This window comes from Coloeus monedula (genome assembly GCF_965178545.1).
Source record: "Coloeus monedula genome assembly, chromosome: 1".
Classification (NCBI taxonomy): domain Eukaryota; kingdom Metazoa; phylum Chordata; class Aves; order Passeriformes; family Corvidae; genus Coloeus; species Coloeus monedula.
Genome location: NC_138781.1, coordinates 76,247,005 through 76,270,824, shown reverse-complemented (window position 1 = coordinate 76,270,824; position 23,820 = coordinate 76,247,005). Strand labels below are relative to the sequence as shown.

General features: G+C 37.3%; 1 protein-coding gene across 1 annotated transcript in view; it reads right to left on the bottom strand.

Annotated features, from left to right (window-relative positions):
* DROSHA (drosha ribonuclease III) overlaps nucleotides 1–23,820 on the bottom strand; it is a 70,234-nt gene that overhangs the window by 41,798 nt on the left and 4,616 nt on the right. The window contains exons 3-13 of the mRNA XM_082303470.1: nucleotides 22,891–22,983; nucleotides 21,704–21,935; nucleotides 21,015–21,156; nucleotides 18,439–18,593; nucleotides 15,374–15,454; nucleotides 13,563–13,649; nucleotides 13,369–13,455; nucleotides 10,314–10,385; nucleotides 8,711–8,792; nucleotides 7,447–7,521; nucleotides 3,971–4,140 (exon numbers count right to left, since the gene is read on the bottom strand). Coding sequence (XP_082159596.1) covers nucleotides 3,971–4,140; nucleotides 7,447–7,521; nucleotides 8,711–8,792; nucleotides 10,314–10,385; nucleotides 13,369–13,455; nucleotides 13,563–13,649; nucleotides 15,374–15,454; nucleotides 18,439–18,593; nucleotides 21,015–21,156; nucleotides 21,704–21,935; nucleotides 22,891–22,983 — 1,276 coding nt within the window. The remainder of the gene's footprint in view (nucleotides 1–3,970; nucleotides 4,141–7,446; nucleotides 7,522–8,710; nucleotides 8,793–10,313; nucleotides 10,386–13,368; nucleotides 13,456–13,562; nucleotides 13,650–15,373; nucleotides 15,455–18,438; nucleotides 18,594–21,014; nucleotides 21,157–21,703; nucleotides 21,936–22,890; nucleotides 22,984–23,820) is intronic.

Sequence of the window (23,820 nt, the reverse complement as noted above, 5' to 3'; positions counted from 1 at the left end):
TTAAGATTTAACATAGGTAAAGTAGTTAAATTTTTAAAATTAGTTAAAGCTGCTGGTTTCACAAAAAAAAAAAAAAAAAAAAAAAGAAAAGAAAAGAAAAAAAGAAAAATATTTTCCCCACAGCACTTCTTATAAAAAAAGATTAGAACAAAAAAGCCCCTAAAGAAAATAATGGCCAGGATTTGTAGCAGACAGAATGTTGTTCCCTAAACAAGAGCTTAAAGTCCTGATATTTAAGTTTATCTGTTATTTTGGGGGTTGCACAAAGCCAGCTTGAAAAGTTTTTATTTTCTCATAAGTTGTTTGTTGGCTCTCCCCAACATTAATATTAAAATGAGGAACTTCTCCCATCTTTGTCCCCCTTAAAAAAGCAGCCTTGATACACCAATCCTCTGAGAACCAGAGGATTGGTGTATTAACAGAATATGAAACAATAATTATACTCAATTATACCAATTATAATCAATACATTAAAAAAAAAATACAGACACATTTTAGATACTTAAACAGAAGCAGTGAGATACTCAAAAGTGTAAAAAGACAATCTTCCACTATGCACATAGTCTGTGTTAAATGTGTGACCTCAGGACCACTCAAAACCAGACTCCTTCTCTTCATTTCCATGACGCTGCCTTGCATTTTGTCCCTCAGTTACACAGCTGTTCACAGGTGGCTGATAACAACCAGGACAAAAGAACTTCTCCAAGCCTTAATCACAACTGCTCCCTCACTGACAGTTATGAGAGGGGTGTAGCTGGGCCATGGTTTTTTATTTCATCATGAACACCAGCCTTCTCTCCAGTGCCCTTTCTGAAGGTTAAGTGAACAAACAGCAACATACAGAAACATCAAGTATAAATTGCACACCAGCAGACAGGATGCAAGCAAATTAGATGTTATTCTTCCAGAGTTTTATCCCTGTACTCTTTTAAAAGTGCTTTGATAGACTATCCAATAATGACAACCTTGCCTTTAAAGTAACATCAAAACCAAAGAAATTCTAGCAGAACAGAGACCTGTTATTTTTGTTTCCTATCCAAATCTCATCAACCAAGGCACTGCTGACATTAGAACACAACATGAAATAGCATGCAGATGTAGCACAGAAGTATGTTAATATATATATCTATCTATGCAGTAGTGAGAAAACCATCAATATTTTAGGAAGAATGAAGTATGAAAGGTGACTAAAATTTGTGAACTTCTCAATCTATTTCAACACGAAGTTTCATTGAATTAATAAACCACCATGAATAAGTTAAATAATTTTAAACAATGCTGAACCATTGTTAGTTGTTTAAGTGGGATTTAAATCCTATTAAAGCTTTTTTCCCTTCTCCACCATGCATATATATATATATATATACGCCTCCCACTGAAAAAAATAAAACACACACATAAAACCTAGATCTGAACACAAGAGGAATTATTATTTCTGAAGGAATGTTGTGCAGCAAAACAAAATGCAGTGTTTTTACTCTGCTGTGTCAAGTGGATATAATTGAACTGAAGAGCTGTCATTTTCTGAAATAGTTTCACATTGTCTCTCCAACAGAACTGTTTTATCTTCTAATGTTGTAAAATGCACAGATAATAGTTTCATACTCTGTTTTTCACTTACATTCATAATCAGTATTGACACTGATCGTGCCGTAATCAAACCTCTCCTGATGGGAGAGAGTTTTTAAAGTCCTTGCTAGGAGTTCCAGAGACAAACGGACTCTCAGCCTTCGCTGCTTCTTGATAGTTGTTTATTAAGTCTTATCAGAGAAAAAGAGTCACTAGCGTGATCCAGACATAGCACAAAGCAGAGAATGCAGGAGAAAGCCCAATTATCAAGATTACACGGCTTTTTAAAGGTAAATCAACCAATGGTTACTAAAAACGCACATTATTTTTACTTTTCTGCCAATTATTCAGTAACACAGCCAGGAACTGTGGAATTCTTTGTCCAATCATCCCAAACTACTTCTACTGCAGAATATGGAGATGTAGAAGAAGAAGAAGGAGGTTTGGAGAACAACAACAATCCTCCATTTTGATGTTTTTTGCTTTAATCTATTTACTACATTAACAAACCCAAAACCGCTAAATTTTTCACCCTGTGACAATCTTACATATTAGTCAATCACCTAATTTACACTAGTGTGGTTTCTAGTTCTTCTCTAAGAGTAGGCAGTTTTTTCCACAGTCAGAGGTCAAAAGCTGTGTTGTTCAGGGGGGTGAAAACCCTCAAAACAGGCAGAGAAATATTCTCTCCACTCTGGGTTCCTGCAAGTACAATATGCTGCAACACACAGGAAAAATCCACGAATTAAGAAGAAGGTCACTGCAATCGTGAAAGAAAAAACACGTTCTAATGATGCCATTATAACATGACATTTCAAAGCACTACAGATTTCTTTTATGCTTACATATTTTGATGTCCACACACATCTCTAAAAACACTGCCTTGTAGAATGCAAAGTTTGCCAGTAAAAAATCCCACAAGACCTCAGAAATAACACTACCACTTCACAAATCACACTGCCTTGTACATACAGACATTTAGAGTTCCATGACACAAGGGACGAACATACATGCGTTCCTTCATGCTAAACAAAAAAGCGAGTTTTCAGCTAGCTGAAATCAGCACATCTTCAGCAAAATAACTGAAGTTATGTTGGTGTATACCATTCAGATGCTGACAACTTGTGGACCAGCATGTACCTTGTATCACAGAAACCACAGGCAAGTTAAGGCTGTTCAGGTTGTCTAACAATTTCTACTATCAGGTTCTGGTTTACCACTAATTTAAAGCAGCCAAGGTAGATTTTCCACAGTGAGAGTTCATGTGTATTGTTGTATTTCATGTTCCCAGAAAAAGCCCAATTTTCTTGCTGTTTAAAAAGTTTTACTTTACTCAGAGTGAAATCAATGGAAAAATTATCTGACCCAAGTTATTATTCACTTATTAAGTAGTTTACTAAATGTTAGGCTGCCATACTTTAAATTGTGAACTTGGACAATGTATTTAGCATGTCACCCTGGCTGCAGTTTGGGGTCAGGTTTTTCAGCTGAAAAACTAAATTCCTTCTTAGGCATGGTACCAAGTTACACTCTTTCTTCTGAAACTAAAAATTTGAGCTATGAGCAAAGGAGAAAAATGAAGTCAGAAAAAGAAAGGTATTACTACTTAGAAAGCTGCATGTCAGTCTCAAATATTAGGTCCAAAATATGCCTCTATTACTAAGATACCATTTTGCAATACTGACCAAACTATACAAATACAACCCCTGCAGTTTTTAGCGGACATTCATCTGTTCTTGTGACCCACATTTCTTAAAAGTGAAAGTCAGAATAATGGGCTGAATTAATAAACACCGGAGTTGAAAGGAGTTGTGTTCAGAGAACATGTACTTTAAAATACCAATTGCTCCAAAAATAATAAGGCCTTAGGGGTTTCAAACTAGGCATTGAAAATTAATACATGCATTAATTAATGTACACAAAATTCCTCAGTGTGAGTGAGAGCAACACAGAAATAAGCAGAAAACACCATTTCCATATTCAAGGCAGTATTAAGATAGCACACATTGAATAGAGCTGTCAACAGGGGGTCAAAAGAGGAAGAGGAAAGTAAATAGCAAACAGTTACTATTTCTCTGGTGCTGTGTCTGGGAAAAGAGAATGAGATCATGCACATAAAAACTGCCTGAGAAAATAGGGAAGCTTTACATACATAAAGTATAGCTGTTCCTTTTAACATGCACATTGAAACAGTGCCCATCTGAAAATATGCCCTTCAGTACAGCAGCAGAAGGGACAATTCATGGTTGGAACAAGTCAATAAACTGTTCCTACTGCAATCAGCAACTGCCACTGGTCACCTTTTCCTGTTCTAATTTAGCCTGTGACAAACTCTCTGAAACAAGACGTGTACATGTCATTGGATTGTTCACAAAAACAAAAAATTATTTATTTTTTCTACCATGCCAGGGCTGGTAACGATCATCCCTTTGCATTCTTCTGCGTATTTCTGCCATTCCAGTTCTTCCCACTGAAGCATGTTGGCAATCTCCTCTTCAGGCACCAAAGCTTTACTGCATCGTAACAAGTAGAGAAGAATCTGATGCATTGAGAGTACTTCTTTTCCTCCATCTTAAAACCATAAATAAATAAAACACATTTCAGAGATTCACTCCTAAAGCATGAGCAGAAGAGAAAATATGCAGAATACAAACCATTTGTATGAGCAAAATAAAATGCAAAATGCTTAAGTGATTTGACAAGTATCAAGGCAAATGTTTTACTGATGAATACTGTACATGCATAAAAACTTTGCTAAACTAAAGCAGTAACAGTAATGGTGAAGAGAGTAACAGTTCCATCGTACCGCAGAGTTGAAGTTTCTAACTTGCCTGAATAAACTTTAAAATGAGTAGGCAGAACAATCAGTTATGGTGTCCAGTTATATCTTCCTTTTCACAATTTTATCATTCTTTTTACAACAGCAGTTAAAAAGCCTTTAGGCATTATGCAGCAGTTTTTAAGAACACTCAAAATTTTACAGAATACTTCTGGATGAATGTAGCAAGCTATCCCTGCACTTTAAACTCATCTGTAGTGCTTACATGCTCTAACTGCAGTAATGAAGACTAAAGAGCCTCATGCTGTCTTCTGTCACTAAATGAATCAAGGGCATGTGAAAATTACTAAATACCTCTGAGACCCCAGGAAAAATGCACAGCAAAGGCTGCTTGTAGCAAGAAGACACTATAATCTGATTGGCTTCAGGTAGCCAGCTACAGATGTGAATATGCAAACATGAAAGGTGAGTGATGGTCCTGACAGATCACCACTCAGAAGACACTGGCTATTCAAATTCAGTATGTCTGCTCATGTAAATGAGAAGTCACTCCATGTTACCACAATGCTTTAATTTTGACATACATCTCTCCAATTCCCTCCTTTAATAGCAAGGTGTTAATCCATAGATACAGAGGAATCTTCAAGTTTCATCCCCCCAGAGCACAAATGCTGATTTCCCTCCCCCAGGGAGCAGAAACAATCTGGTGCAGCCACTGAGTATATTCTCTCTCTCACTACACCCACAAAAGAGAAATGGTGACAAACCAGAAGTAAAACCTTAGAGCAATATGGGGGGATGACACCACAGCACAAGGAGTGTGATTCCAGGCACACTGGAAAAGCCTTGCAGAGCTGCTGCACAACTGCAGCACTGTGTAAGATGATGTTCTCTACAAGACATGTACAAGCCCTCCTCTTACCTCAGCTGGGATTCCAGCACTACTGCATAGAAATGATGAAAGGGAATGGTGTAACTTGGCCTCTCAGAACAATTAACTCACTTAAACTCCAAGAGGGAATCTTAAGTGGGGAAGATACACCCCCAAACCTCACTGGAAATAGAAAACACTTCTAAATAGCTACAGGGACAGAATTTTAAATGTGCAAAGTTTTCCTTCAAACTGAAGGGGGACTCCACTTACAAGACTGTTTTTTGTCAGCAACTGGATTTACTCTTATGCAAGAGGTAGCCCACATACACCAATCACTAAAATATACGTGTATCCTTACCCACTGAAGACTGTGTACAGGCTGCGATAGACTGCTGTGCTAAATGAAAGTCTGAGACCCTTTCTGGGCCAGAATATGCAGTACTTGGGACCTCAAATGTGTTTTTTCTAGTCTTTTACTCTCTGAATATATTTATCATCATAAAAATCTATGGCAATACAATACAGCAACTGTTCTGCATGCTATGCATCTCAGTAAACCTGGTATGACTAGCTCAGAGCTACCCCAAGGCCTGTCCCCAAGTAAATCCACATAGAAAACTTGACATCCCAAACCTCATTATTTTTAGACCATGTTAGGAAAGTAAGCAAGAAAAAGTAGAGGGGATGGGAAATCAGCAATTCATTTCTATCTTTAAAGAGACAGCTGATGGATGTGTGGAGATCTGATGCACCAACATCATCTTTGATTAGACCTAAGTACTGTTCTGCAAGCATACCTGAAGGAAATAGATTTCCACTCTCTGAAAATTAAAAATCTTCATGGGTATCTCAAAAAATAATCAATAAAAAATGAAAGCTTGATTAAAAAAAAAACCCTGTCAAAAAGATGCTAAAAGGCAACTATATATGCAGAAATATCAGGAAAAAGACATTTTTAAAATAGAAGGCTGGGGACCTTAAAGAAGAAGCAGCACACAGGAATACATATTTTAGAGACTTATCCCTCCTCATCCATAAACAACCCAATAGCACAGAAAGAGCTGACTTCTAAACTAAAACTAAAAAAAAAAAAAATCAGAATATAAAAACCCTGAACAGGAATGCACCCTCAAGCTACACAAACCAGGCAGGACAAACTTGTTCTCATTTTGTGATGAGGTCAAGTTAATCAGCCACATGTGGCTTGATGGCTTATTTTGTAAATTGCTTCAGCAAAACCAAATCAATGTTTGCTAGCAAGCCTCAGAGCTCTGCTTCTGATTGAACAGTGCTGTGTATCCAGGAAGGAACAACAATTAGAAATATAGTCATCTAGCCATCAGTACTCTCCACAGTAACGAGCCAAAACTCATTTTGCTCCAGCTATAATTAATATCCCAACTAAGTTTCAAAGCCCAAAGCAGAAAGCACCTCCAGGTCACAGCCCTCTTGATGAAGGTTGTTCCATATTTCATCTGCACCCTAAATCCCACAGCTGAAACACATCCTTCTGTCCACACAACCCTCCTGGAGCAATCACTGGCAGGATCTCAGCAGGACACATTTCCAATGGAGCCATGACATTTACATCAACTGAAAGTCTGTCCTGGTATCTTAGGATGTGTTAAATGCCTCTGTAAACTGTTCACTCAAAACGAGCTGAATGCTCCACATGGAATCTTGTCCTTGGCTGGCAGGCCAGGGTTGAACTGCGCTGGAACGATGGCTTTTGTCTATCGCTATTTGCTGCAAGGTCTAAGCTTGAATTAGGATAAAGAAACAATCTGAAGAGCATGTGCTCAGGGGGGCCCAGTCATGCTGACCCTTGCACATCCAGAATTGTAATCTAACCACATGGTATCCTGAAGAGCAGGTGGGAGATGAAATGTGAGAGATTAGATAACAGCACTCTGCAAATGCCACAGCACCATTGCAGAGCAGGACAAGGAGGACACAGCACTGCCTAAAATGACAACAGAGACAAAAGCTGGAAGCAGGACTTGGCCTGTCCATCTGAATTCCAGTTCTTAGTAAACCATCTGCAAGCACTAAAGACTTCAGGTAGAAGCACCAGATCTCTGCACTGACTGAACCATTTGACTTGCAATAAGGGTTTTTCTGTGGAGGTTTTCTCCTGGGGGATAGGGATGTTTTTGGGTTTTGTTTCTTTTTTAAAGCTTTTTTAAGATCTAATTTGTATAACGCTATATAACACAAACATTACCTGGAAGAAATCTCACAAACCGCGGCATGAAGTGATATCTGGGACAGGAAACAGAATCATTTTCAAGTGAAGGACCTTAAATACAAAAAAAATACAGAAAATTTTGCAACTTATTTGCAAAAGAAGAAAAGAGGCAACTTTGCTGCAGATGAAATCAATGAATGGTGATTACATTTGACAGGGCTTAAGTTTCAATCCAGAAAGTAATAAAAAAAAAAAAAGAACAGAGAGACAACTTGTAGTGAAAGCTTTCACACAGATAATTTAAAAGAAATCTAAAATAATTTAAAAATAATAAGAACCTAACAAAAAAAACCCCAGTACTTTAAAAAGAAACAGTAATACAAAAATATTAGTTTATATAATCAGTTAATTATTTCATTTAAGCCTTATAGGTACAAGCACTAGTTCATTTAATCTCCTCCAATTAGTGGGGTGGTTTTGCTTACCGTAACAAAGATAACAAGGAAATTTCCTTGGTACTGTTTTGTGGGGCTTTTTTTTTTTCATTTCCTATTCATCATATAAAGCTTTCAAGAAAATAAAAACTAAACCAACCAGTAAGTGCTAAAAAAAGAACAATCAGAAGCTAAAAAAAGAAAGAACAATCAGAAGCAGTGATAGGAAAGACAACACTAATGTTAGAATATATTATCAAACCAAAGGCTATACAAAATGTAATAAACCTTTGTGCTCCTGTGCAGAGTGAATCTCCACAGACAAAGTCACGACACCCAAACAGACCTACAGATACTGAAATGTAACTCCTCTGATACTCTCATTTCTCTTTTAGACCGTAGTATTCTCTTTCGTTGCAGTCTTCAAGGAAACCAGTATTTTCATCTTGTCAAAAGACAACAACATTCAGCTATAATGACAACACTATTCCTCCACAGCTGTCTGTATGTCACTGCTTTCTGAGATGACTGCAGAGAAATACAGTATGAGTAACTTGTTTGTTAGCTTGTAAAAAGAGACAATAGTTTACCTGACACCTTGGCTTTCAAAATACCATGCACATGATACTCTGTAATATTAAACACACAGTAATATTTACTGTTTGATTAAAAACAAAAGTTCTGGATTACGGCAGAAATTTAGCTTATTTGTGAAAATACAGTGCCAAGTTTGTGCATTTTCACTGCTACACCTCACATGACTGAACTCTAATTTCATCTTCTTGAAGAATAAATGAAGTTTGTCCCTCTTATGGAAAACAGAGGTTACACTGTAATGTTGAGGACCATCTCAAAATCAATGTTACCTTTAAGATTCCAGTCATACAACTCCAAAATATCTTTGAATAGATATGAAGAAAACAGCTCGAGGCCTCTCACACAAAAATTCTGGGGAAACAAAAAAATAGACCAAAATTATAATTATATAAAACTGCAATACAAATAACGCCATTCATATACAGTTAAATAAAACACTATGAAAAAGCAGTGACTTCATATTTGCCAACTACTAAATACTGGGTTTTGGAAACAGTATTGATATATTTTTGATCATCTACTCTAACATAGCACAGCTCTCTCTTCAGAAAGCATTGTCAAGAAAGAATGGTATTGAATCTTCTTCATTCAATGTCCAAACCAACAGTATAGGCAGAAATTATGAGTCTGCAATAATCTGCCAAGCACTAAAACCCCTTCCACCTGAGCAAGATGAGCAAATGACACATTTCTGAGAAATATCTTTCTCATAATTCACTTTTTCCCAAATGCTTATAATACACGTTTATAAATCACCACCTGTGGTATCATATCATTTCCATAGCAAGTGTGAGCACAAGACAAATTGAGGATTATGACTTCAATAGCCAACAGAAGAAGAACAAAAAGGATGAAAAGAGAAAAAAAAAAACAAAAAGGGATTCTTTTCATCAAGCAAGGAACTGGCTCCTTCAATGAAGGAACTTATAAACTTTCCCGAACAAACAAAACCAGACTGATATAAATTGTGCATGTACGATATCGATATTCCAAACTTAATACCACAATCTGTTTCACAAGTCATTAGTAAAGATGGTCTGCAAATAATCCAGAAGTCCCCCAAAATGTTCACTTCCCTGTTTTGCTTGGTAGCTGTTTGTTGTTTCACTTCAAGATTTGCAGACAACACAGTACATTCACTAACAAGAAATTCATTGCTTTGATCACATTAGTCTTTCTGAGGAATTTCAGGGCTGTTGCATATATTTAGATGCCATTGAGCAACAAAAAAAAGATAATTAGAAAGAAAAATTTAAATATATGTGACTAAATTAAATAGTGATCCTATCTTTGTAGTTAATATGCAGGGGTGTTTCTGTACCTACACACACTGTTCCACTGCAGCAATTTACTTTGCAAACTGGCTCCACCAGGCATTAATTTGTAATAAAAAACCCCACCACAAACAGATTATGAACTCAATGTGCTTTGCTTGTATCCACAGGAAATTTGTTTTGGCAATAGCTTATATTTAGTACTGATAAGCAATCTTCAGAGCTTCAACTTCTGATTAAGTTTCAGCTCTGCTATTGACTTATATGGTCCTGGCAAAGGAGTACCTCCATATGCCTTATTTTTGCCATACGTAAGAGAATGGTAATGCCTAACTCAATTTACAGATACTGTATATAACTTAAAATAAAAGGAACCTACGGATATAAGCACTTCTTACTATTTGATTTTAATATATGATAGCCTAGGTAGATAGATTTATGCTAGTACCTGTAAGTGCAAGTTCTGTTTCAGCCACTCCTTCAGAACAGAGCCAGTCTCTTAGAGACTTCGCAAGGTGGGATACTGAAAGAGTTTAATCCTTAAACATATCAACAATTCATAACCCACTCTGACTTCTAGACTAGTTATCCATCTTACCTCAGGCATCATCTCCTCAATGAAATGAATGGTATAGTCAATGTTAAACCTGATTACTTTGCATAGAGGAATCTGGAAGGAAGAGAGAAATTCAGCATTAAAAACTATACAGCATTAAATGTATAGTTACTACAATTTTATATGCAAAGGCATTACTGTCTGCTGAAAAGGGCACTTACTATAACAGCTGCTCTGGAGGACCATGCAAAGACAAGAACACAAGCACCTGTAAACAGAGTACCAGTTCCAGCCTTCACCTCGGTAATAAAACACAATGCTGACAATGCTAATAAAACACAATGGTGAAGGAAGGTTCAATAATGCCATCTACTGGAGATGAAATTTTCTTTAGAAGGAAAAGTACACCTGTAAACCTCAGACAACCTGTATCCTTTCTCCCTTGGATATTTGCAAGTGAATCTGTTGTTTGTGACACAATATGTCAGACTGATACAGTGATCTGAAAGCAAGGTGTTTTTAGCTCACTGCCAATTGTGTCAGCTCTGTGGTCTTAAAATGTAGTTTTAAGTCAACGCAACATAATGTAATAGCTTAGGGACAAATTTACAGTTTTATACTAATTTCATGCAATAAATATTCCAGAATTTCACCTGACTAGCTAGCAAGACAAACATTTAATTCCTTTTTTTCATCTTTTTATGGTCCATAAATTGCTGAAGGTGCTTCATTTTTTTAAAATGGGATTTTCAGAGAAAAAAAAGCTAAATTCCTAAAAGACTACAAAAATGCCGTATTTTCCCTTACACATCTACAGCTCTTACCAAATTTTACTACTCACTGGCCTCAAAGGTATAAAAGAGTGTTAGAATAATTCTATGATCTCTGAAAGTGAAGGAACCCAGGGTTACTTTACACTGGTAAGCATACAAATAAATATTTGAACAGTGATGGGGTTGCAGTGAAATCAACGTACATAGCAGAGGTGCAATATCCTGCTTGCATCTTCTTACAGCCCCCTGCCAAACATTTGACTATTTTGACTACAAAAATCTATTGTTATCTGCATGATACATTAAGAAGCTGCAGCCAATGACCAAACAAAACAAAACCGCATTTCTTACAGTTTGATACAGTATCAAATGCGAATACACTCCCCCCCCCCAAAAAAACCTTGGAATATACCGTTAAATAAACCATTTAGAATCTGAGAAGATGAAAACCTGTCATACTTAAATCAATGAGGCTTTAAAAAAAGTACAGGGATTATTTATTTACTTGCTAACACATAATTTAAACTAGAAGTTGAATACTTTAGAGAACTGACCACAACTAAGATCTCCATGAACTGGAGTTCCATGTAAACAAGCAAATACACAGTAAAAGAACATGTGGTTGGTAATGTAAAATTGGTTTGGTATTTATAATATGAAAATTATAATTTTTCCTATGACGGTACTAAACACTTTCCCTAATACTTGAGCTGCTCATTTATTACTCAGTAATAACAGCAGTAACTCAGTAATAACCTAAGTGCAAACCTAAGACTTCATACTACAGAAATTTGGTTAATGCAAAGATGTTGGTGTTCAGATCTCTATTTTTACTACCTTTTGCTACCTCTCTTTTATCAAATATGTTCCAAAGCGTCCCTCAAAGAGCAGATTTTATGTTGTATGCCAAAAATCATATCATGACATCAAGAGACTGCTTCCAAAGGGCTTTATATGTGTTAGTAGCAGGAATTGACACCACAGTATTGCTTTGTATTCAACTCTGTAAAAAAGTAATCATTTGTAGCTGATCACTTCCCCTATCTGGAATGAGAAAAAAAAACATATGCACATATGCACTTTACAGCTTAATAGATTCTCCAGCCATTCAATCAAAGAAGAGTTTTTCTTGTTGTCTGTATATTAAAGATTTCTGTAACTCTCTGCCTTGCTGTCACATAGTAGACACAAAAATTGTAAAGATAAGAAGGGTCTCTTTATTCTTTTAACGTGAATAAAACAAAACTGCTCCTTTTTGCTCATTAGCAAAGTGAAAACGTAAAGCCTTGACATAAATTTGCCTTGAATCCTGAGGCTGAGTTAATGCTACTGGGCAGCAGTGCTTCCCATTGCCATGTCAGAGGCTGAACTCCACTCTCTCACTTACCAACAAGAGTCCCTTCCCCTGACCACCAAAAGTGAAGTTTTCATATCCATTACATAAGCAAACTGTCAGAAGTAATTTCTTCTCAGTGCCTCTCAGTTCCAGTATCCTTACATGCCAGTCCTGTGTTCATAACCATTCTTACACTGAGTTGTGGCATTGGTGATATTGCTAGTAATAGATATAAAAACCACAGAAACTAACACACACTGAATTTTTGAGAAAACCTTGAAATAACCAAGATAACAAAAAAATCTTCTAGTGTACAGAAATGAAGCATTTGCATATTTTCCATTCTTGTTTGGCTAACTCAGCTTATATTGGAAAAGCAAGGCAGTCAGGTACCAGTCATGTCCTTTTCTTGTTACACTTGCTTTCAAAACACAAACACCTGTATGTACCTACAGCCTTTACTAAAAATCATAACTTGCTAGGTCCTGAAGAAGCTGAACAGCTGTTATAAAGTACTGGAGACATCTAAGTAAGTTTTAAGAAGGGAAAAAACCTTTTAGAGTTTAGAGTGGATCTCTAAATAATTTAATTTGTCACTTGAAGGGGAAAACTTTTTTTTGTTGTTGTTGGTAGTTTTTTAAACTTTGCCAACTTAATAAACCCACTCATCCAATTTAAATCCAATTAGCAGTTTTAACAAGTTGTTCCATGGTTTTAATTCACTTCCAAACTGCAAAACATGTAAAAACATTACTTCAATGCACATCAGCCTCAGTCACAGTTCAAAGACGGTGCTTACCACAATCAGTCAAGACAAAATCGGAGCTCCATTAGCACAAGTATCTTTCCCCAGTCTCAAGTGCTGGCAAGATGTTTGTAGCATACACGTATTGTTTTTTTAGAGAAGTTCTGCTTCAGGGCAGAATGAGCACCTTGTAAAGAAATCCCCCGTACGAAACCTAAAGTATGTAGCAATGACCATACTTACATTTGTTAGTGGGGCATGTGCAAACATGGAGAACCCTTCAAAGATATATTCATGGTCATCATACTCAATAACAGTAGGTCTGTCTGTCTTAAAAAAGCAAACAAAACCACCACAGAGTAAGCAAGAAGCAGTATGACTTTTGTCACTGAAAATAAAATCAGAGTCCTAGTTTGAATTATTTATAAAGTACTTACTAAGAAATTTGTGGGAGGTGACACAGTAATTCGATAGTGGTACAGTCTTCCAGCATTGTTGGTCATGGGACGACATGGTTTAATGGGCTTAAAGGAAGAGATAAGTATAGAGTTATGTGTAGAGTCAAGGCAAATTTAGATTAAAAGAGAGAATAAAGCATTTCTAATAGCCATGAAATATGCATTAGAAAAAATTAAATAAAAGCAGGTAGTCATAATTAAGTATTCTGGGAAGGAGGAAAGTGTGGCCTTATCTCCACTTTCATTTTAAGAAATATTTTTAAAGCTATTCAAAAGCAAAAAAAGGTGGATTTTTTTTTTTAATTTTCCATTTAACTCTCCACCTCTCTTACACAGCACAGTTAGCTGTTTACGTTCCAGACTAATTTCCTCTCCTATATAAATGTGTTTCAGGAAACACATTTTTAAAAGTTTATGAAGAGGAGCTTGAACATCACACAAGATGATCTCAAGGGACATTATCAAGATAGACAGGTATCAGTCCATCTGCTTGGGGGAAATCTGAGGCCTGAAGAGAAGGGATTAGTCTATCACCACAGAGTAACTCCACTCTATTACAAGGTTGACTTTGCTTGACTTTGAGGTCCAAAGGCAGCCAGACACAAGGAATTTCATGTTTCCTTCCAGATTGTTTTGAAGCAGTCCTGTGTAAAGACCTAAACTCCTCAACAGTCAGACAAAACCAGTTTATCATATGTCCTACATACAACTTGCTGCAGCTCAAAGGCTGCCACCAGGCTGCTTGGAATACATTGGGAAAAAGAATAAAATCACTGCAGTGAGCAGGGTACTACTCTGAACAGCAGAAGAAAAGTTGGCCTGTGGCATTGGCAAGACAGCTACACCACTACGCTGCTCTGGCCACTCTGCAAACCTTACGCAGTAAGCAGGGTGATTACATGGCTCTTCAGCCCCAAAATAAGCTTTTCACTGCTGCAACAAGACAGCTGCAAATAAGCTAGTTCAAAACTAGGCAGTTTCATCTACAGGACACTGTGAGAAGTAGTATATCCTGGGAGATTTTGTGAAACCTGCGATTCCCAGATGGCATTGTTCCAGGGAGCAGCTGCCTTCATGCAGCAAGTTTTATATATAGTAGTTTTCTCCTCCTAAATTTTCTCCCTCCTCTGCAAGAAGAACCCTAGATGTAACATGGGGAGGAATAGATCCTGAACTGCAGCAATTTATAGTAAGCTTCAGACCAAAGCCAATTTTCTGAACTCAAATAATTCACAGAAACGTTCATAACTCCTTAACTGCAGAGAAATAAAAGATTGTTTCGGTAAATATATGTAAGAAGGCCTACTGAAAAATAAAATTTTTCAAGAAAAAGCACAAAGATAAATTGTAAAGCCTACATGCTAAGGCAAGAATGCCTCCTGACAAGCCTTCTGCTTCTTTCAGCAGCAGATTACTATTTACTTTTTCTTTTAAAGTAATCACTTCACAGAGTGGGCCCTTCACAACTTATTCATCCACTTGAAGATAGGAGATCTTTTGATCACAAGTTCGTTTCTATTAACATAATTGTGTTTCAGAAACTTAAAAAAAACCCAAACAAACCTAAAACTAAGCAAACACAGGCAAAAGTTCTCTACAGTTTCCAGGTGGATTTTACTACCAGTATTGCATTTTAAATATGAGGTTACATAACTGAATGATTTAAAGCTGCACAAGCGTTTTTTTTACTCAGCTGGTAAATCATGGGAAAGACCCCTCAAATCAACCCAAGCAGGAATTTACAGCTGCAAGTTTGTATTCGTAATTGCAATCCTTAGAATTACTAATACCTCTTCGCCAGGATAAATGCCATGTCTTATTCCCGTTCGCCGGGCTTTAGCACTGCACTTGCACAAAGGTCCATCATTCATCTGTCAAAAACAAAATAGGATTCTGGTTGTATTGAAAAGTGGTTTTGGGAAAGTATGTTGGTTTTAATGCCCTGAGTGCTGATGCTTCTAAAAGCCTGTCATGCTTAGATTAAGTGGATATTCTTAAGCCAATAAAACTGAAAACAGTATAGACTAATATTAAGAAAACTGCACAGCAGCATTAGAACTGCATCACTGTTTCAGAAGCACAAGATGGAAAAACACTCTCAATAGAATTCTACCACCCTGCTATAATACACCTCTTTTCCATTGCTTATACACATAAACAGCATGATGACTGCCTAAACCGAAATTCAGGTCCTAAACATGTATGTGTCAATATTTACATGCTGAAATCTCCATATTAAAACAGTTCCACTGGGTTCTCTGACTGAAAACACATCCTCAACTAAGCCTTTTGCCATGGAACAAGACTATCCCCTGAAATGCAGACCATTCAAAGATTTTACTTGGTACTTTAAAGAACGAATGGGAACACTTCAAATCCATCCTGTGAACAGATCAGTAAAGAAGATAAAGGGGGAAGAAATAGCCACTTGAGTATTCAGTATGAGTGCATCAAGCAGCTATACCAAAAAGGACCAGTGCATATATTACAATGCCAGCATCTTTCTTTTCACTTTTATGACCAAGATCAATGCAGACTATCAACTACTGCAACAGCCTAAAGCTTTCTGCCCTTAACATTATGCCCACTGCAGAAATCCAACAAAAGAAGCCCAGAAACAAACCAGAGAAACAAAGTAAGTTCCCAACTCAAGGTTTCAAAGTTTGAATCCAAGAAATTAAACTTCTTTTAGACTTAGGAAAAAAACCAACCAACCAAACAATAAACTCGCAATGCAACAGAAAAACCAGCAGAACTTTCCATGCTATTACAAGCAGTCTGGAAACACAAACAGCATCCACAGTGGGGCTAAATGGCATTATCATATATTAGATATAATGTGAAGATACCACAGGAAGAAAGACTCATTAAACCACTGTTAATGTTAGGTTTAGGGAGTTGGGACAGGGATGCAACCTTTTAGTTTTGATGTTAATTCTCTAAATGTTCACCTCAGTTTCTTCAAACTGGCACAATGCATATGTGCAAAGGATCATAAGAAGCAGGAACTTCCCTACTCGTTTGGAAACTTAGCCACACAATCTTAACAATGGAGTGACATGACAGCTTGTTGTCCTCACAGTTTTTCCCATACTCTGGGAAGAACAGGCTCCAAGAAATTGAATCATGCTCATAGGTAGAAGCATACTTCCTCACTGGCTTACACAGCAACATGACAGAATTAAAAACACAGTCAACAGCTAATTGCTCATCAGTGCCCCAAAACTAAGGGTCTGCTGAGGCTATTTAAATAATCATCACTTATTTTTGAAAATCTCATCCTTAATTCTTAGAACTATTCAGCACAAATACTGCTTCTTTTATATTAAATGCACAGGCCAAAACTCAGAGAGATGTGAAGTACTTGTAAAGCCAAGACTTGAGAAGCAAGTCAGATACATCTCCAGCTTGTCCCTAACAACACTGCTCATAGAAAAAAATGCAGGAGAGCAATCATGAATTGATGGTAAAACGATGATGAGAGATTACAAATTTACATAGGCAATGCCTTCTTTGACCAACAGAGCAACACAAACAAGCAGATCACATTTGTAAGGCAAAAGCCGCTGTGGTGGCATTGAATTTAACAATTTATTTTCTGGCAACTGTCAGCACTGCTGGAGATTATCCAAATTAACAAACAAGCTTCTCAGATCGAAGGGTTGGGAAGATCCATCCTACAAATCTAGTTCCATGTCAGACAGTGTACTTGTACATGTCAGAGTGCATGGCAATCATTCCTGTTTTATTTATTGACAGAAAGCATTCTGACACACCAGATAAATACCTATGAAAACTTCAATGTTTTCAAATAAAATCTACACAGAAGTACAACAGCACTGACAAGCTCACCATGATTGATTGTAGCCCTTTCAAGAAAGATTAAGAGTCAGTCTCCAGAAAGTTTTTGGGAAAGAATGTTTTTCAGCAAGAAACTCAGTTTTTCCACCTTTTTTCCCGCTAATATTCTTCATATAACATTACTTTGAAGCGTGCCCAAGAGCTACACAACTTTTTCTGTTAAATATCTAAACAGTTCGCTAAGTTTGCTCTCCATACAAATAAAAACAGCTAGCTATGCTCAATCATTCTTTTTAAACTAGAAGCATAAACAGGAATCTGTAATAGAATATTCAACAGACTTTTGAATTACCACAGTGGCAATATGTGTTGCAGTATCTCTTCCCATTATGATTTGTTGCACGCTAAACTCATACATCACACAAAGTGCCAGAAAAATAAGTTTACTGACATGTCACTTGAAATGAGAAAATAGATTGTAAAATACTTAAGTAAGAAAGATGAAGATGGTGAATTTGCAAACAAAAACTAGTCTTCTGTGCAATGTGTACATTCAAAACAGCACTTCATGAGCTCAGCAATTACATTTAATGAGAATTACAATCTCCATGCAATTACAAAAGAACCATAAGACAAGAAATTAGAAGCATTAGCTGCATATTTAAAACATTATTTATCATTATGAGCTGAGAGCTTAAGGGGAAAAATTTGTAAAGGACGTACACATACTGCCTTTCCTCCACCACACAATTCAGTTGTGTACCTTTATCCCAGGGCCAAAAGGACAGCATTAGCATACTGTTAGCAATTCAGTTTTTATTAATGCTGTCGGACATGATTCCAACTGAATAATCCACAGGATTAATCAGCTGGAACCACACTCTTGAAATCAAAAGTGAAGTGCTTTGAAGAAGATGAGAGAGAAAAGGGAAAACAGGGGTAAAGAAAGCATTTTGAAATAGAAGTCACTCTACATGTTTGACAACAATGCAGAATTTTCAGTTTATTGGGAGAATGACCTTTGGATACCCAGCACTTTTTCCTCACACCCTACCTGTCCTGGATCATTGTACCACAGTTCTTCATGGAGACGATCAGGGTGTGCTTTTTTACGCTTAATTTCTGCAATGACGTCAATAACATCTGAATCTGAACTGCTGGAGCAGCTGCTGTCATCTTCAGAGTCACACTCTGACTCACTGGAGCTCTCTGATTCACACAGAAGAAATAAAGACAGCTGAAAAACACTTCCACATGCTCTCTTCTCCATAGCAATGCATTCTCTAACATGAATTAATGTCTGGACTTAATATTAAAAAAACCTCCACACTCAAAAACCTTGATCTCACATATCTCTAATCTCCTGTGGTACTTTGAAGCAACTCCCTTTCTTATGCACGTAATTTTAGTCACTCATTTTCACAGATATCCTCAGGTCTAATTTAAATAAATGGATTCACAGCCAAGACACATACCAAGAAGCAAGTAAAGTTTATTATTCTTGGAATAAAATGCAATATTTCTTCCATTTGTCAAGTTTTGACTTAAAATATATTACTGTACTGCCAGTGCTTTCAAATACTGTGAAACTATGGTTTTAAAATACACATTTACTGAACACAAGACCCTCCTTAGTTGAAAGAAAAAGGAGAGAGAGAAAATGAGAGACTATCAGTAGGAAAAAGTTTCCCTTTTTTTTAAATTAAGATGTATTTTTACACAGTTCATAATTTGGCATAAGGTGTTATTAAAATATGTCCTTGGAGCACATGGTTTACATAGGTCATCTATGCTCAGCTGAAATAAGTGTTTTCTTACAAAGTATGCACATGTGTATTCCTACAAATATTCACAAAGACTTAAGTTTCAAAAGTTCTCTGATTTACAACAGATTAATACTGAGGTCTATTTTCAGCTGCAAAATGTGCATGGAACCCATGAGAGTAAGCTGGAGTTTCAAAAGACTAACACAGAACTTTTTGATGTCACATATTGAAATCATAGAATGGTGTGGGCTGGGAGGAGCCTTAGAGACCATTGAATTCCAACCCCTTTGCCATGGGCAGGGACATCTCCCAGTAGACCAGGTTGCTCAGCACCGCATCCAGCCTGGGTTTAAACATTGCCAGGGATAGGACATCCATAACTTCTCTCTATGGGCAACTTGTTCCAGTGCCTCTCCACCCCCAAGTAAAGAATTTCTTCCATCATCAGCCTTTCATGATCTAAAAGCACTCCTGGAGTGCACTGCTATCTCACTGCAAAACACAACTACTGCTGACACAAGCCAGAACAGAGACAGCATTTACTGAAGTTAAAAAATAAGACAAACTACTAGACACTACATGGCTGTAGGAGAAGCTGCCACAGACACCAAATTAGCCCAGGAGAACAGTGAAGAGAGTGAATAGAGCCTTAAGGTTCTCCAGAAAGACTAGGAAAAGAAAATGCAGAAGTTGCTCTTGGCCCTATCATATTTTAGCCTGGAGCAGCAGGCTTTCTTCCTCAGAGATCTGAGGAACGACAGCTTTATGCAGGTATGTTGAATGCAGCAGTCCCATCCTTGATTCACCCACATGAAAAAACATCTCCTAAAAACCCCTATGGTATACTTTGCTAGTGATTCTTGAAGGAGTTTAAATATATGCAAATTCGCTGTTCAAAAAAAATGTGAAGAATTCCTTTACAAAAGTGAATTCACATTTTATTTCATCTGTATTTCTCTTTTTCTTTCTTCTTCATTGCATCCTTTTATACCATCAGCATGTAACCATGTCATTAGGCCTGTAATTCATCTTCAGAATTTTTGATATGTGACTTTTTAATGAGTTACTAAGATGAGATATGAAAGTTTGAAGCAGCTCACCTGGCCAACATGAAGCAATATTTACAAAGCAAGCCCAACAGAGTATCTAAATTACTGTGATATGGCTAAAATTTCTTGAACTAAAGCACTAAAAAACACACTATGAAACACTGAAATGCTGGAAGTAGGAAAACAACAGCTTTCACAAAACAAACCAAGAAAAATAGCTTTCACTGACTTCTGAGTAGACAAATTGCTATAAAAACCTCTGCCCTGATAATTCAACCAGTATTTCCCCAGTATCTGATGCTGCAAGATGTATTTCACTGTCAGAAGACCATAAAGGTGGTACAAGATAATGCAGATAATGTATGTTATGAAAACTAATACTTTTGCAGAGGTCTGATCATACTAAGCACACCTGCACAACAAAAATACAATACTGAAGAAAAACTCCCATGTTTGCTTTTATAGCATGAGTCTATCACCACTACCCTTGCTTGCTCTTCAGAAATGTAAAACCAGGAGCCTCTCAAAACCTCTCATATGCCATTCTCTGAACTATCTGATCATGCTCAGGGTGTTTCATACCATGGAAGAAACTAGCATTTGGTAGTGATGGATACCCTCCCTTTTCCCCTAGGCTTTCTGGGTAAAGAACTGAGCTCTGCTTCAGTCAAAAGCTACAGTAAAACTCCCATGGATATGAAATACAAAGGAGGGACTTAAAAAACACCTATCAACATTATTAAGTACACACAACTGCCAAAACAGGTTAACTGCAGATTATTCCATTTCAGAGCTTTGTCATCATTTCACCTTACCTAAATCTTCATCCAGCTTGGTTTTTGGTGGCTCCCATGGCGGCCTGGCTGCTTTGGCCTTTGCCTGTCGCTTTCCTAACTCCTCATCAAACTTTTCATACAGATCTCGGAGCTTGCTTGTTCCTACCACAGTAGAGTCCCCCTGTTAATAAAAAAATTAGAACAACAACAGAACAAAAAAAGGAGAGTGTTAATATAGCACAAGAACTCAACACCTACCAGCCATTTAATGAAAAAAAGCAAGAAGGTGGGAAAGACGGATCTTTGTAGTTCGGTGAAACATGGGAATAACTAATAAGGCTTTAGCGTATCATTACATTGCTTCACCAGGTGAACTAGCAGACAAATTATTTCATTTGTTGGTATAGCACATCTCCAAGGTTGCAGGAATATATGGTGCTTGAGGCATCTTTGCTCAAACACAGGTATAATGGGCAAAAAAATTGATCTTTCCTTCCTGGAGACAAAAAAAAGTACCCCCTGTCTGTGTACCACTTATCTGAATGCTAACAGACAAAAGGAACTGATGAAAACAGAGAAGAACAGCAACGAATGAAGCCCCTAATGGTATTAAAAGACTGAAACGATTAGGAAGAGAGAAGAATTAAACGACACAAAACATGATCCTGCTGAAGGGTTCCTATTATAAAGGACTGTCTGCAGTCATTTTAGAGTTCCCACTGACATACCACTTGATCCATGGGGTCATTGGAATAATAGCTTTCAGAATGGGTACAGCGAACCCAGACTGGCTTAAGCAATTCCTCATCTTCCTCTTCATTTTTTTCAGATGCATTCTCTTCTGATTCTTTGTCTTTGACAGCAGTATAATTTTTCTCTTTACTGGAGTTCTGGTTCTCAGACCACCTTTCTCTGTCCTCCTCCCATCGGGTTCTCTTTCTCTCTCTGCTTGGAGACCGGCTTAGAGGGAGAAAGCAAACAAAAGCAATTCTCTTTATTATTTTAACAGTGACGGTTTTAAAATGAAAAAGAGTTTGCTTCAGATCAGTACATCATTCTATCATATAAACTGCAGCAAAATCCAGTTGCCTTTCCAGTTTTTAACTTGCATCACAAAGAGTACAAGAGTAATTGGTAGTTCTGAACTGCTATAAAAATGACTTAAAATTCGATGTGCTTTTTATTTTAAGCCATATTAAAGAATTAAAATAAAAAGTACATGGCATTTTAAATTACAATTCCTACTTGCATTCTAGGTGAATTTCTTTTAATTTTATTTCTAAGTTAGGAAGTCAGTAGTAAAAAATAAAAGTCACATCACTCACAACTAAAAGTTACAGTAAGAAGTTTCAAAACATAGCCCACAAACTATTGGCATGACAAAAGAATTCAGGTTTTATTAAAAAGATTATACAGAAACCACACTTCTGTAACTCTAACATGCCTTTGAACAACACAATGTGTGATATTCCTTATGCATCACAAGAGTAATGTTTCAAAAGATGAATAAGGAAACTACCAGCTTTTGTTTTCTTTTAAATCTCCTCTGCCTACAAAACCAATAACATTGTAATGATTTCAACTATCCAGAATTCAGAAAGGAGCAGCAATATAAGAAAAGACTCTAAATGATAACCTGAAGATAGAATGACTTTAAATAATTTTGGTACTTTACAGAACAGGAGATGTAAGAGAAAGTCTTTAGGACACAGCAGTGAAACTCTCCAGAGATTAATCCTGTTTCTAACTCTACAAGGTCTTGAGATAACTGGCATTTGCATGTATCAGTATACGATCATAAATTTAAGACACTCATCTTCTCTGAGTTTCAAATGAGACACATATGCACACAAAACCTCACGAGTGGATGCACAGAGCCTCAAATGCTCAAGACACCACATGCAGCCTTCCTTACCTTCCTGCTCTCTTGTAATCCTTTTTGTAGGATCTGTCTGGTGATGGTGATCTTCTGCTGTCACGGTGCCTATGCCTCTCCCTCTCCCGTTCCCTTAAAAAGTTCAAAAAATAAGCTGAATGAGAAATCTAGCATTCCATACACTCCACACCTGAAAGGAACACAAAAGCAGTCTAAGATCATGTTAATGCAAAATGACAGCCACATGCTGACTGCTAAAAGATGTTCTTGACACTGACCTTCAAGAAACTTGTAAAAGATAGTCATCTATTCATGTGCTCCATCTGCTTCAACAAAGCCATCTATCTCAATACAAGAGTGAATTCACACCATACATAGGCAACATCTGTGAACTCACCACAGGACCTATTACCATTCTTCCTCTTCTCCTGTTACGAATGGCAAAGGGCAAGATAGTTGTATCTACAACCATTCCAAATGCTCCAAGGAGGGAAAAGAAAACCTACTTCAAGCACAATAGCTTTGTAAACACAGCAGTCATTCAAGTGCTTGAGGCAAGCCCTCTCTCCCTTACAGTCACCTCAAGCACACACAAAGAGCAGACAGATACAGACAATCTACACAATGCTGAAACTATAACTCTCATCTACAAGACTCACCTTGCACATACACATAAAGAATTTGACAACCCAAACCTAATTCTGGGATCAAAGAGCTTTAAATTAACTAAAGTCTTGGGGAAGAGGGGCTGGAAAGCTGTCCAGCAGAACAAATGAGTGTAGTAGCCTGTTAACCCACTGCTTTCGTGATGCCTTGTTCCCCTTCCTGCTCCCCCCTGCCCTTAGCCTTGGCCACTTCCTTGGTTTCTCCATACTGGTTCCTGTACCCCAACCCTGCCCAGGTACCGGCCCTGGGCCCCTGACAAAACCCCCTCACGTGCAGACCACGGGGTCTCTCTGCCTCTGGAAA